The sequence below is a fragment of the Anolis sagrei genome, chromosome 3, assembly GCF_037176765.1.
Source record: "Anolis sagrei isolate rAnoSag1 chromosome 3, rAnoSag1.mat, whole genome shotgun sequence".
Classification (NCBI taxonomy): domain Eukaryota; kingdom Metazoa; phylum Chordata; class Lepidosauria; order Squamata; family Dactyloidae; genus Anolis; species Anolis sagrei.
The window spans coordinates 200159405-200175187 of record NC_090023.1 but is presented as its reverse complement, the minus strand read 5'-3'; the positions used below and the strand labels follow the sequence as shown (position 1 = coordinate 200175187).

General features: G+C 39.5%; 1 protein-coding gene across 10 annotated transcripts in view; it reads left to right on the top strand.

The window, feature by feature from the left end:
• The window catches only part of TACC2 (transforming acidic coiled-coil containing protein 2), a 212729-nt gene that overhangs the window by 131963 nt on the left and 64983 nt on the right, over window positions 1–15783 (top strand). For all 10 annotated transcript variants that reach the window (XM_060768557.2, XM_060768563.2, XM_060768556.2 and 7 more), the window contains one exon: window positions 14038–14189. In XM_060768557.2, coding sequence (XP_060624540.2) covers window positions 14038–14189 — 152 coding nt within the window. The remainder of the gene's footprint in view (window positions 1–14037; window positions 14190–15783) is intronic.

Sequence of the window (15783 nt, the reverse complement as noted above, 5' to 3'; positions counted from 1 at the left end):
AAGTAGAACCATTTACCTTTAAGGATGGTTAATAGTGATGATATATTTCATGTAACATATATTTTGATCCTTAGAACCTAAATTATGAAGCTGTTTAGGGACGCTGTAACGGATTGCCAAAACACTAAGGTATTCCCCATATTCATAACATCTAAGAATGAAATAAAATGCATCTTATCAGCTAATAATGGCCGATGTCTCTGAATATTCCTTGATAAAGAAAACTATGAAATTAATGGGGCTGACATAAGTTGTTAACAGATAAGGATTGTTTTGTCAAAAGGGATTGTTTTGTCAAAGGCTTTTCCAGCTGGAATAATTTCCCAGAAGGATTGTTTCTTCTCTCAAAAAGAGATAGCAAAATATATCCTCACTGTATCTAATACAGGAGAATTAGTTGTCATTTTGTACCTTTTAGTCACACAAATATTGCAATTTGGGAAATATCTGTCCCTCTCCATCTCATCCCATCGTTGTGGGTCAGTAACAATTCAGATCAATGTGTGTGTAAGTGTGATTTCTGAATACAAAGGAGTGACAGTTTTGGTAATCTAACATAGAGAACAAAGAGGAATGTATGTGAAATGGAATTACTTGTGTCCTTGCTCTGTGGTGTCAGGTTCAAAACCCAGGGCTACTGACACAGTATTGATACATATTTTCATTGGACAAAAGAACAAGAAAATAACTATAGCTGGAAGAGCCTTGCATTATGGTGTGGACTCCATATCCATGGAAGATACGTTTACAAATGCACCATGAAAGCAATAGCAAATTTTATTGAAATGAATGACTTTTGCCAGAAGTTACTATAGAGTTCCCTGAAAGACCTAGAGAACTGCTAGAGAGATATCTTCCCTAAGAATTTTTAGCCCCTGCAGGGTGAATGTATAAGAATTTCTGGCAGAAGCATACCATAGAATCACCTTGAGCTCCTAGATAATTCCTAGAGAGTACATATTTTGTCAGATGTGGAGAAATGAAACTTTGACCACAGGTCCTGTGGGTATAGTGATCATACTGTATATCTTCATCACAAAAACCGTTCGAGCCCCCAGTGGCACAGTGGGTTAAACCCTTGTGTCGGCAGGACTGATGACTTGAAGGTTGGGTTGCTGACCTGAAGGTTACCGGTTCAAATACAACCTTGGGAGAGTATGGATGAGCTCTCTCTATCAGTTCCAGCTCCCTGTGGGGACGTGAGAGAAGCCTCCCATAAGGATGGAAAAACATCAAAAAACATCCAAGTGTCCCCTGGGCAACATGCTTGCAGACGGCCAATTCTCTCACACCAGAAGCGACCTGCAGTTTCTCAAGTTGCTCCTGACACGAAAAAACCCAATAACTGTTGTAAATATCTTGCTTTTTGAAAGTGCATTTCTAAAACGTAAAGGATTTTTTTTTAAAAAAAGAACAACACCAGGATAATTTATTATACTCTTGTGTGTGTGTTTTGCTTGTTATGTCTTGTCAAGATCCTTTGTACTAATGCAGTAGTTCTTGGAAATGGGGTGCTTACAGGATGTAGATGGTTTTAGCTCATATTACACTATAGAGTTCTGAGGAAGATACTAGCTGGGGAATTCTACAGAGGGTTGTTAAAATGAGAGTGCTTCATTTAGTGGGCGGGGAACAACCTACTGACCAAATTAAACTATAATGAAATCGTTCATTGATAAGATCAGCCACAGCTTCTTTTTGAGAATTAAACAGGTAAGAAGGCAAGCTATGAACACAATTGCTCTCCGGTTCTGGAAGGAAGTTGCAATGTGTGCTATGCTTCCCATCATAGGTGCGTCATTTGGTACCCTCTTGGAAAATCACCTCATAACTTATTACGTCCCTTGTGGCCAATTCTATTTGGTCATGTTTTCTAGATGACAAACACCCTAAGTCCCTTGTCTGGTGGAAATCAACTGATTTGTAAGATTTTGAGTAACAGCATTACTCAAAAATCTGTCCCTAAAGGTAGTGACAGCTAGAACAAAGCTCTATTTATCTATCTATATATCTATATATCTATATATATATATACTAGCTGTCCCCTGCCATGTGTTGCTGTGGCCCAGTCTGTGTAAATATGTTTTGTGTGTGTATGAATGTGTATATATGTGGTTTTGTGCATGCGTTGTAATAAATTTTTTTGGCTTTTTAAGTCTCTTCCACTGTGTTTTTTGTGTTTTTATGAGTGATGGTCACTCATTGGCCTGATAGGTGTGTTGTGTCCAAATTTGGTGTCAATTCGTCCAGTGGTTTTTGAGTTATGTTAATCCCACAAACAAACATTGCATTTTTATTTATATAGATACTAGCCATCCCCTGCCATGTGATGCTGTGACCCAGTCTGTGTATATGTGTTTTGTGTGTGTATATATTTGTGTATGTGTATATGTGGTTTTGCGCATGCATTGTAATGTATTTTTATTTTTTGGCTTTTTAAGTCTCTTCCGCTGTGTTTTTCAGTGTTTTTTTATGAATGGTGGTCACTTGTTGGCCTGATAGTTGTGTTGTGTCCAAATTTGGTGTCAATTCGTCCAGTGGTTTTTGAGTTGTGTTAATCCCACAAATGAACATTATATTTTTATTTCTATAGAAGGTATCAGGTGTCCTCAAACTGCAGTCCTCCAGCTGTTTGGGCCTAAGCCTTAATAAGCTTCTTCATTTGTCAGGAATTCTGGGAGTTGAAGGCCCAAACAGCTGGAGGGCTGCAGTTTGAGGGTGCCTGCTCTCTCTCTCTCTCTCTCTCTCTCTCTCTCTATATATATATATATGAGCATATTGAGGAGGAGCCACTGGTGAAGACTGTCAGGAATCCAGGGAGAGCGCAGATGAGCTCCCTCTGTCAGCTCCAGCTCCCCATGTGGGGACATGAGAGAAGCTTCCCACAAGGATGGTAAAATATCAAAACATCCAGGCATCCCCTGGGCAATGTCCTTGCAGATGACCAATTCTCTCACACCAGAAACGACTTGCACTTTCTCAAGTCGCTCCTGACAAGAAAAAAAAGCAGATTGAGGACCATATCAGAAATACAGTAAAACAGTCTAACTCAGAAGACTGCTGAGTTGTTTCTTCCATTGGCAGCCAAACCTATTTGAAAGAACAGCCACAGGCAAAGTGGTTTCTCAGTGCATTCATGTGCATAAAACAAGCAGTGGTTGTGGTTTCTATGAGAGTGGAATTGCATCAGCATTGATTATATGGGATGTAAAGGGACTCTTTTACAGTCTTACTCAGACATGATACCTTTTGTTACCTGACACCCTCCTCTTTTTCTCACACACACGTCCTTTCCACCATTGTCTAGACATTGTGACTGGCTTTGCAGTTCTGGCTCCTCACAGTGTGAGCTCACTGTGATGGTTCATTTAATCCCAGGACAGATGATCTTGTCACTGAAAAATCTTACAAGGGTATGATAGCATGCCATTAATACCTAATAGTAAAAAATATGCCCCGAAGGACCTATCAGCAAATGGATTCCTAGAACCTAACAGTATCATAAATATATCTTCTTGTCTTTGGACAGAGGTGGCTACTAAAGCAACAACTCCCTATTGGAAGGAAGGGAATGGGTTAATCAGATGGCTTTAAATGGTACCTGGTGAATTACTGACCCATCAGTTCATATAGGTCAGACTGAGGTCAGTCCTTTTGTTCAGTCATGAACTGAAAAATATCAATAGGTAGGCCATTGTAAAACATGAGGTGGTGGAGGCTGAATGTTGCTCTGTGAATGGGTATAGCCTTGCCATTGTGAAAGGATGCAATGGTGTCTGTCTGGTTCCACGAGATATTTCAAGCACAAGTATTTGGCCCCCACTGGCGCAGTGGGTTAAACCGCTGAGCTGCTGAGCTTGTTGGCTGAAAGGTCGCAGGTTTGAATCCGGGAAGCAGCGTGAGCTTCCACTGTCAGTCCCAACTTCTGCCAAACTAGCAGTCCGAAAACATGCAAATATGAGTAGATCAACAGGTACCACTCCGGCGGGAAGGTAACTGCGCTCCATGCAGTCATGCTGGCCACATGACCTTGGAGGTGTCTATGGACAATGCCAGCTCTTCGGCTTAGAAATGGAGCACCACACTCCAGAGTCGGACACAACTGGACTTAATGTCAGGAGAAAACCTTTACCTTTAGGTTATTTATCAGGCTTTGAAGGTGGGGTGTCTAAACCCAATTGTATTAATAAGCAAGCAAGCAAACTGTTGTTAGAAGAATGGATAGATAACCTAAATAAGATGCTCTCACCAGCAACTGTAATTGTACATTTTTTTTTACCTTACAGAGGTTTCCTAGATGTTTTGGTTTCACAGTGATGCACATTTCTGTGTCTCACAACAGCTGTATTTGGTTATAACAGTTATGGCATTGTTTCTATTTCATCCTGTAAGGCAGTGTTTAATTCATTTATGGGAATTTTAAAGAAATATTGAGTCCAAATATGATGAATGGTGATAAGACAGTCCAATTTAATATGTTTATTGTTTGTGTGTCTCTTGAGTTTTAGGAAAGGCCAATTTTAATACACTTTGAGTACTATTGGGAACATTGAAATATTCTCTTTTTCTAGCTGTATGACTAACAAAGGAATCCCATGAATATAGTCTTAAATTATAGTCTAATTCTATGATGCCTCTGCTATGGACAATTTACTGCACTGTGGGGACTCAAAAGCAGATGCAGCTGATATGGGCAATAGACACTACCACATAATTAAACCACATAATTCACTCTCTGTGTGTTCTTTCTTGTCAGGGATTTGGATTCCAATATCTATTCTACAATGAACTGGATGCCTGTTGGCTATGAAATGGTTGGCTGATATAAAGTATGATTATTGTAAGACCTTCAAATCGATTAGTGGGTCTAAGAAGCAAGCCAAGTTTATTGGCTTGCTTCTTAGTAAAGAAGCAAGCCAAGTTTATTGGCTTGCTTCTTAGTAGATTAGGTGAGAAGTTGGTGCCTAAATCCAAGTTCTAGTTAAAGTAGATGTGTTGAATGATTAGTCAACATGCATGTAAATCCCATTGACTCAGTAGGTTTACTCTAATTTAGACCACGATTGCAAGAGGTTTGCCGGTTCCTGACACATTAGCCCACAGTACAACATCATACCTGAACAAACTATATTGAGCCTTGGCTTGTACAGGTACATCTCCTGGTTTCTCCTGCCATATGGCCATGAGAGACTACTTTGGAAGCTACAATATAGCTGGCTTTCTTGAAATTAGATGTTAACCACTGATGTTCAAAGCATTGCACCATACCAACACAACTGTTACATAATTTACAGTTCAAAGGCATGCGTAAATAAAAGGTGGTGAAAACTCTCCTGTTCAACCCATGTCAATGGTCCCGAGTGTTGGGAGCACAACAAAACCATCTCCAAGGTAGTTAGAAAGCAGTGCCATCACATCGAGGCAGAATATAGAGTTTTTAAAAAGTTGTATATGTACCTTAGCTTAAATCTAATTTAGCCTACTATATATGTATGCCATTTTCCTTCACTGATGGGAATCTTTTATTTTTTTGTTTCCATTTTGGAAATCCTTTATTAAAAGCTGAAATTCAATATTACCCTTTGTGAAATGAATTTCAAAATGAGAGCTAATCCTTTCTCACCTTGTTCTCATTAAATAAACTGAGTGTGAAAAGATTGTGGTGGAGATTTGGTTTCCTTTTTGTTAAGCGTTTCTGTGATGGTGTATTAGTCATAAATAAGACTTTATAAGTGTTCTAAACTGTTCCTTTCTCTTGTGTTTTGACCTGCCATATAGTTTTAAGTATCAAACTCAAATGTATGGAGCTTCAGGCCCCAGTGTATAAAAACAAGTACCTTAAGGTCTTTGTGTATGCCTGAGATGCTGACTTCCAAAACAAAGAGCAAAAGTATAAATGTGCAAATGAATACTGGACTCTTCGAACATCCTATTTTAGGGCACAGAGAAAAATCCAGTATATTATTCATGCATACTAAAATGTTTTCTCTCTTTCCTCCACTTCTTTGCATAAAAAAAATAGGAGGTTGTTGTGACAGTATTTTTAAAAGCTAAACGAATATCTTTTGTGTCATGCTTTAAGAGGCTTGCTGTCCTATATTGCCTGGCTTTATTCATTCAGCTTTAGCACGGTACTAAAATGCTTGCATTAATTTCTCCGCATTCATGCTAATATTCCTGACCTTAATATTTTAAAAGGAAATAAAAGTGATTAGAAGAGGGGAGAGGAATTCAGGGCAAAGCTTCCTGATAAGGCACATTATTTAGAATCCTTATGCTCTTTATACTACTTTGGGAACATTTTAATAATTCCCTTTTTCTGATGAAGTTAACACAATAGCCGAATTTCTCATGTATCTGTTTATTTTCTATTTCTGCTGCATGCTGTTTTTTTAAGAAGCTGCTATCCTGATTACTTGAGTCAATGACCTAATTTTTATTGACTCCACCATACAATTAGGTCTTCTGGCATAGGAATACAGGGCTATGTGTATTTTAATAGATTAGTAGACTCAACAGCATATTGACAATAATTATAGTGTGCCACAAACACAGTGTACAATGGTAAAATCTAGGACAGGCTTCTGCTAAGCCAACGATTTCTTCTGAGGCTAAGATTAACTGGGTCTGCTGCAATTGAAGGGCTGATATTTTAATTGTACAATAGCTATGAGTAAAAACTGTGAAGTATCAATATAGAAGGAGTCCCCGGTGGCGCAGTGGGTTAAAGCACTGAGCTGCTGAGCTTGTTGAGCGAAAGGTCGCAGGTTTGATTCCAGGGAGCGGCGTGAGCTTCCGCTGTCAGCCCTAGCTTCTGCCAACCTAGCAGTTCGAAAACATGCAAATGTGAGTAGATCAATAGGTACCGCTCCAGCGGGAAGGTAAGGGTGCTCCATGCAGTCATGCCGGCCACATGACGTTGGAGGTGTCTACGGACAACGCCGGCTCTTCGGCTTAGAAACGGAGATAAGCACCACACCCCAGAGTCAGACATGACTGGACTTAATGTCAGGGGACTACCTTTACCTTTTATCAATATAGATGTTAAGAATAGTACTTAGTTGTGCAGAAATCAGAAAGCAAGGTCCTTAAAAATGATGTCAGGCATTGCAAAACTTGGATTGTGGTAGAATAACAAAAGTCAAAAATCTATTTGGCTAAATGTTTACGTTGCAGTTACTAGGGTCCCAAAATGGAGACTGCAAGCTTGGAGTATGGTGTTGCCAGGTGTCATCTCAGGCTCATAGAATCAGTTGCCTTTGCCCTTCCTTGTAGACTAGAGGTGGGGAAAGTAGGGCTTGTGGGGTTTGGGTGACACCCCCTCCCGAGCCACTTTTGTGTTTCCTAATTTGGAAGGGTTTTGTTTTGTTTTCAGACACAAATGACCTAAGGGACTTTGAGTGGTGTTTTCATGGATATATTTGTTAAGGTTTATTTATTTAAAAGTTTTGTATACCGACCTTCTCACCTCTCTTGAGGGACTCAGACCGGTTTGGGCTATCATCCTCTGAGGCTGAGAGCATATGACTTTTCCATGGTCATTCAGTAGTTTTCATGGCCCAGTAGGGATTCTTACCCTGGTCTGCAGAGTCATACACCACAGTTGTTCTTGTAAACCAAATAGAAAATACAAAAAATATAGCACGTTACGCATTAGTGGACTGATGTGGTCTTCCAGCTTCTGGCTGTTGCCCATCACTTCAACAAACAAAGAGCTTTCTAGTACTCAAGAAACTGTTCAAAACACATGGCTCATGTGCTGGCTCAGAGAGCAGACGCACACTGGATTACTCAGCATGGTGCACAGGCAGTGGGGGCTGGGAATTCAGGAAGCAAATAAATAACCACTTCTCTTATACTTAAGTTGGGCCACTCTCTTGCTTTGTGCTTCCCCCTGTTAATTTCCAGATTTTTAAAATTCTAAACCAATCCATTAGAAAGTATATTTCTTCTCATGGGAAATAATCATGCTTAATGATTGCATAGTGCTTTTAAGTGTTCAGAGCATTCCAAATGCACATTCTGTTTGCATTGCTTAAATGGTCATTGCTATTATTGAATAGAACAGGGCAAATGTCTCAGGTTGCAGATAATTGGTGAGCAATAGTAGCAGGCCCTTCACCATTGCCCCTGACGCTCCACTGCCATATCCTGTTGTTGGAACACTGCATTGAAGCTGGCTTCCATATCAGGGCTGTGGAAAAATCCATTTTGAATTTTATTTTAGACTTCAAATGAGCTATCCAAGGTCCTGAACCTATTTGGGGAATAGTATTCAGCACTTCTGATAGCTGCCTGGAGATCAGAGTGGTTTCACAACAAAGATAATATGGAAACCTTGGTCTGCTACAAGCGAACAGAGTACAGTATTGTTCTCAGACTGTCAGACTTTTCTTTTGCCTCAGAAAGAAAGATGACATGGGCTACCAATGAAACATTACGGCAAGTATGTTGTATCATCTCACACAACCTAGATAGATCTTTAATTCTCTTCCATTTGTAAGGGCTGAGCATGGGTTTAATTTGTAGTAGTCAGATTCATCTTGTGTTAAGCTGTTAGTAAATGCTAACTGTTCGTTGAAAATTCATCTCTTCTGATTGTGAGAAAAGTTTGAATGGAGCTGGAGCAGAGGGAACATGCAAACTTGAGGCTTTTTCCTGATCTCTCCCTTGAGAGAATCTGCAGTGAAAGGGCTAACATCGAATCAGTCCAATTTGGCATTACATAGAGATGATGTAAGGTAATTGGTTGTAAAAAGATACATATGGGATGGAAAAGAAATAGAAATGTTGATAAATCTTCCATGCTTCAATATTTAGAGTCTAGTTTTCATCCCGGTGAACAAATACTTTTTAAGAATCTGTGTTTGTTTGTCCTCTCCCTCTCTCCCCGCTTGCCTCACTTTGTTTATTATTATTATTATTATTATTATTATTATTAGGAACCCCCAGTGGCACAATGGGTTAAACCCTTGTGCTGGCAGGATTGAAGACTGACAGGTCAGAGGTTTGAATCTGGGGAGAGCATGGATGAGCTCCCTCTGTCAGCTCCAGCTCCCCATGCAGGGACATGAGAGAAGCTTCCCACAAGGATGAAAAAAACAACAAAACATCTGGGTGTCCCCGGGAAACGTTCTTGCAGACGGCCAGTTCTCTCACACCAGAAGCAACTTGCAGTTTCTCAAGTCACTCCTGACATGAAAAAAATTGTTATTATTATTATTATTATTATTATTACACCTTTCTCTCCATGGGAACTCAAGGAGGCTAATAATCCATGAATACTTGCAGCTGTCCAATCCTCTAGCTTTTGCTGTTGTTTTGTGGATTAACTTTTCATTGAATAGTTGTATTCCCTAATACTGTTGCTACCCACCACATCTCAAGCAATATTGAAAATATATTACTTTGCTTTCTGACCACTTTATTGGTAACTAGTTCAATGAACAAAGAAGATATTGGACTGGGTTTAGAAATACAGGTTGAGTATTAATAATCCAAAATGCTTGGGACCTTTCACACTGCACAATTATAGCAATTTAATCCCACTTTTAACTACCAATTAATGAATGCGTCTTCAGATCACATTTCCCCAGATTAAGACAGCTTCACTGGCAGGCTGTATGTTTTTCAAACTGCTGAGGCTTTCTTTTTCAGTGTATAAGTAGAGTTAGAATCAGATATTTTAAGGCATATCTGATCCCTTAATTAACATCCCTGAATTCTGTGGTTATTTTCCATTGCCCTTGCCCACATTCTTCAAGATTAGAAGTGAAGCTGATATCAACTTGGGAAAGTGCCATGCTGCACCATTTGTAGAAGTGTATTGCCTTGGTACCAGGTCAAAATAAAATCTTTCCGCACCTTGTAGATTTACTCAGGCATTTAAAAATGTGTTTTATCTACAGCATTTAATTGTGGATCGTTTCTGGTATGGATTTTATTGTAAACCATTGCAAAATGCAGTTTGATAAGGGGCAGCATTAAAATGTTTGAAATGAATACATTAAATAGCTGTTAGAGATACAATGGTCTCATGTAGATAAAGGTAAAGGTATTCCCCTGACATTAAGTCCAGTTGTGTCCAACTCTGGGGGTTGGTTCTCATCTCCATTTCTAAGGTGAAGAGTCGGCGTTGTCTGTAGATACCTCCAAGTTCATGTGGCCAGCATGACTTCATGGAGCGCTGTTACCTTCCTGCCGGAGTGGTACCTATTGATCTACTCACAATTGCATATTTTCACACTACTAGGTTGGCAGAAGCTGGGGCTAACAGCAGGAGCTCACGCCGCTCCCCGGATTCGAACCTGTGACCTTTTGATCAGCAAGTTCATCAATTTGGCGCTTTAACCTACTGCGCCACTGGGGACCCTAGTAACTGCAATGTAAACATTTAGCCAAGTTGATTTTTGACTTCTGTTATTCTAATTCTCATGTAGTATCTGTTTAATTTCTTGGAAAAGTTGAAGTTTTTGTCACTTTGGAGTCACATGTCAATGGTATTTGAAACAGGTTTCAGGACAGGTGCTGAGTAATATGTGACGTGGTCCAAACATGGATTGACTTTGTGGAGGAGGATAAGCTATTTTTTATTTTTGCAATAAAACTATTTTTTACAGAAGACCGCAATATGTGTATTTATTTTCTTTATTTTGAATCTAAGCAAAGGGGTCATGGGGGAGAAACCGATTGAGGCCACAATCAAGATGCTTTTCACCCTTGATATTTCAAAAGGTTGAAGCATCCTGGCAAGAGTTCTTTGTTCAATCTCCTGGCTTTATTTTCCTTTTACAGAAGCTCTTTGTTCGCTCTGAATCAAAGTAATGTACTGGGAAGTGTGGGGCGGGGAGAGGCCGGGCACAGGTTAGAAGGAATAATGACAGTGAAAGCTACAGCCTCAGTCTTTGCATGCTGCACAAACATGGATTGAGCCTGGAAACAAAAGGCACGTTTGGGGAAACAATTATGGACAACGTGAGGTTTTCTCCTGAAAGCATATGTTGTGTAAGTGTTTTCCATAGACTCGAGATAACTTTATTTACAACCAACTTTTATTCCCCTCTTTACCTCCCAAAGAAAGGGAAACCAGGATCAGCATTTACCAGAATCTTTTGGCATTGCTTGGCGAGAGCAATAACTCAAATAACTCACCCTGGACCTTCCACAGATATAGAAACCCAATTTTCCAAGTTCCAACAGACTTCACAATCTCTGAGGATGCCTGCCATAGATGCAGGCGAAACGCCAGGAGAGAATGCTTCTAGAACATGGCCATATAACCCGAAAAACCTACAACAACCCAGTGATTCCAGCCATGAAAGCCTTTGCCAATACAATAACTCAAATACATTCTCCAGGACAAGTGCTTTCGGGAGAGAATGGCAGGTTCCAGACTAAGACAGCTGTATGTTATCTGATAATATAAGCAGAAAAACTAAAAACCTTGTTGACGTTGTGCAGATATATAACAGAAAGGAATCCAGTCCATCAAATGTTGGAGCTGTCAGGAACAACACTGGGGGCTATTCAACACCAGCCCACACAGCCTTTGCACAGAGAAAATGCTTTCAAGTGAAAGGTATTAGGAATACAAATCCGCCTACTGCACTTCATTGTTTAGGAGAAATCTTGCTTGTGAATCTAATATTCTCTCCTAAGGCTGGCAAGGCCAGGGAATCCCTTCATCTCATTCATGGCATCTAGTGGGCTTTTTGACTGCTTCCTCGGGAGGAAACGGCTTTCACCGTTTCATTTTGTACCCCATGCAGTAGGCACGTTGGACGTGGACAGCTGTGAGGAGCAGAGGAGACTACAGTCTCCAAGCCATGCAGAAAATCACTGGAAATAGGCAAGTCAGTTCTGTCATTCAGGAAACCATCACACCATTACATTTCTTCCTGTCAAAAGACCAGAAGGAAAAGCTGACATTGGACCAGCTGAAATGCTTGCTAGATAATATTCAAGGCACATGGTTTACTTCACTTGTATTCTGCATCTCTGTAGTAGTTTTATTTTCTGTCTTAGTGTACTAAAGAAAATGATCTTCCATTCATCCTCATTTCTAGGAATTTTATATCCCCAAACAGTACTTTGCTTAAAGTTTTCAAGGGTCAATTTAAACCTGACACTGTTAAAACTGCATATCTCTTAGCGCAGTAGTTCTCAACCTTTCTAATGCCACGACCCCTTAATACAGTCCCTCATGTTGTGGTGACCCCCAACCATAACATTATTTTCATTGCTACTTCATAACTGTAATTTTGCTACTGTTATGAATCGTAATGTAAATATCTGATATACAGGATGCATTTTCATTCACTGGACCAAATTTGGCATAAATACCCAATATGCCCAAATGTGAATACTGGTGAGATTGGAGGGACTGATTTCATCAGTTGGGAGTTGTAGTTGCTGGAATTTACAGCTCAGCTACAATCAAAGAGAATTTTGAATCCCACCAACGACAGAATTGGGCCAAACGTTCAACACAGAACCCTCATGACCAATGGAAAATACTGTTTTCTGATGGTCTTTGGTGACCCTTTTGACACCCCCCTTGTAACCCCCCAGAGGTACTGACCCCCAGGTTGAGAAACGCTGTCTTAGAGGGATGTTTCAGTGGCGAATGAACATAATTACATATTTTGTCTGTTCCAACTACAGCTCCATCCTCATGATGCGCATTCCCCCCGCCCTTAATGAAGGTCTAACCCCATTGTTCATCCCTTTTGAGCTCCTGCCTCAGAAATACATTCTCCCACTACTTATCTCATGCAGAGTTTTATCAATTTTATCCTAGTACATTTGGCCCATCCACAGTGTTCTATTTCTCTATCATGTTATTTTGAAACTGTTTATTTTGTTATTTCATGCATTTATTTTGATGGTATTTTTGCTTCTTTGTATTTTATTTTGCTGTACTGTAATTTTGGGCTTGGTCTCATGTTAGCTGTCCCGAGTCTCCTTTGGGGAGATGGTGGCAGGATACAAAGGAAGTTTATTATTATATGGGCAGTTCCACCTTTCACATTCATCTTCTATTCATTATCCTACTTCTAGTCTTTTCTTTTAAAAAATATCTAGTGGAAGAATAATGTAGATAAGCTGAATGCCAGGATGTGCAAAATTGTGTTGAAAGCAGACTTTTCATGAAAAGCAGTCTATTCTAAAGGGAGTCAAGAGGTCATTTCATATCTTGGGGAAACATAACAGTGGTCAATATTTTGCCAGGAGGCAAGGGGCGGGGAGAGTTCAGGAAGATCTTTTGGTCTGCTTTTTAAATGTTGCAGATGAAAGGATGAAATGAGTACTATGTATTACCACTTTCTGTTATTAAAACTATTTCAGAAGGTACACAAATGATTAAAAAAATGTGTAGGTGCATTGAATTGTCCAGTAGATCAAGAAAACCATTCATGTAATAGATCAAACTTGTACGCTGGCAAGAAATAAAGGTAGCATGTCTGAGCTGAGAAATTCAAGGCAGTGTACAAAATAAATCTGCTTAACTAACGTTAACCCAAAGAGGAAAGGCTAGACAATACTTACTATTACTTATAGCTGATGACCATTTGTTTTGCAGGAACAATTACAGAGTTGCATAACAAGTCAGTTTTCATCAGAAACTAGGGGAGCACTGTTTCCTTCTTAGTTTTGCTTCTGTTCGTGGCAAGGAAAATTTCACCATCTCACCAGATCATAGTCTATCCATTCTAAAGTCTCTTTTAAGTTGAAAAGGCAAGCATTTCCAGGTATTATTCACTTTGTTTTGCATGCTTGTTTCTCTTTGCGATGCCTTGAAATTTTTCATGTTAAGATGTCTTTTCAGTGAACCTGCCAACATGATAGTCAGCTCCAAAAACTAATTCTGTGAAATGGGTCTAGTTGTGAACTCAGTCTAAGAAATTGAGAGGTATTCTAACCTCCTCCAATAAAAGAGGTCCATATATTCTATGCATAGTGTTTTGAACTGTGTCCCTTTTGATTTTGAATGGTGTTTGCTAACAGCACCCCTGTTCTTCTTTTGTGTGTGTCCAGGAGTTCAGACTCTGAAGAAGCATTTGAGACACCAGAATCTACAACTCCCGTGAAGGCCGCCCCACCACCGCTACCACAGCCACCACCAGAAATTGCAGCCTTTGAAATAGAAGAACAGGAAGTACAACCTCAGCTTCCACCAGAGGACATAGGTAATCACTATTTGGGATGATCCTTTCAAATATGGAAGGGAACATTAAATATTCTTGTTGGAGTTTGAATTTATTGGAACCAAATGCTAATTATGGTCAAAGAAATGGACATGCTCATGAGGATAGACTATGTGATTTGAATGTAGAAAGTCTCTGTTTCTGTAACTAGTATCTCAGCAAGACTGAGAAGGAGGCTTAGCTGAGATCTTGGAGAACTACGATGAGGATTTTATGTTAGAACCCTAGTCTATAGAACAGGGGTTCTCAGCCTGTAGGTTCCCAGATGCTTTGGCCTCCAACTCCCAGAAATCCTAACAGCTAGTAAACTGGCTGGGATTTCTGAGAGCTGTAGACTAAACATCTGGGGACCCACAGGTTGAGAACCACTGCTATAGAATAAATGCCATTTGACACCACTTTAATTACCATGAAATTCTGAGATTTGTAGTTTGGTGAGGTACCAGTACTACTCCTCTTATGATTTCATTGCATTACACAACTATTGAAATGGTGTCAAAATGTATTAATTTTTTAGGATACCTTTGCCTACTTATATTGGTCTTCTCTTCATTAGAGGGAAGTTATTTTAAGTCCTATTCTTACCACAACCCACTGAAAAATCGATTGTTTGAAAATTCAGTTTACAAATGCTTTCAGGTTTTTATATGCCTTCAAATTTCACATGGCTTCAAGTCACCTGTAGACTTGTGGCAAATCCATTAGTTTTTCTTATTCAAGGAATATTCAAGGGTGATTTGCCAAATCCTTTCTCTGAAATGTATTCTTTATCATGTGGTATTAATTTGTGGTCTCTCATGCAAGTACTAAACAGAGATTACTCTTAGTTTCCAAGATCAGAAGGGATCTGGTGCTTCTAGCTCTGAAACTGCTCAAGTAACTGCTTTTAAATGAAAGCTAAGAAACCAGGTTCATATGGAGCCTTGTATTGAAGGCATTTTAAGACAAGGTTGGACAAAGAGACACTAGGGAATATTTCATTTGAACCTAAATGTAGGGGCTCTTGTATGTAGGTCATATATGTTTCTTAATGTAACTGCAAAAGTTCAGCCCCTGTGATTAAATGTCAAGAGTAGTAAAATCCCTTTGTTGAGACTGCTTTGAAGAGAAAGGGCAACATTCCTTTAATTTCTGAGTCACTTCTGAAGTCAAAAGGACAGAATCTAAAACTTTCTACAGCCACAAAGATGCATTGTCGACTGTTCAAGCCTTGCTGAGATTGGCTGATCTCATCCCTCTCACTTTATATTAATGTATGTGTTTCACCCAAAATATACCATCAGTTTAGAGGGGATATACTTCTGCTAATTTGATGAGTCTGTTGGAAAATAAAAGGTCTGAAGCAAGCATATTCTATGTAAAGAACTTGAATACATTCCAGTCAAATTTGTTTTTTGGAAGGACAAATGCCCATTCCAAGGGTTTGGACTTGCAGGTGTTTGATCTACTGATCCATGCTGATGTCTTTTAGTCTTGATGGAATGACAAAATCAGTACTGTGTCACAGAATCTGTGGGACAAAGTAGTGATAACAAATCATCTTGTTATTGTTGGAATTCAAATCCACACTGCCCAA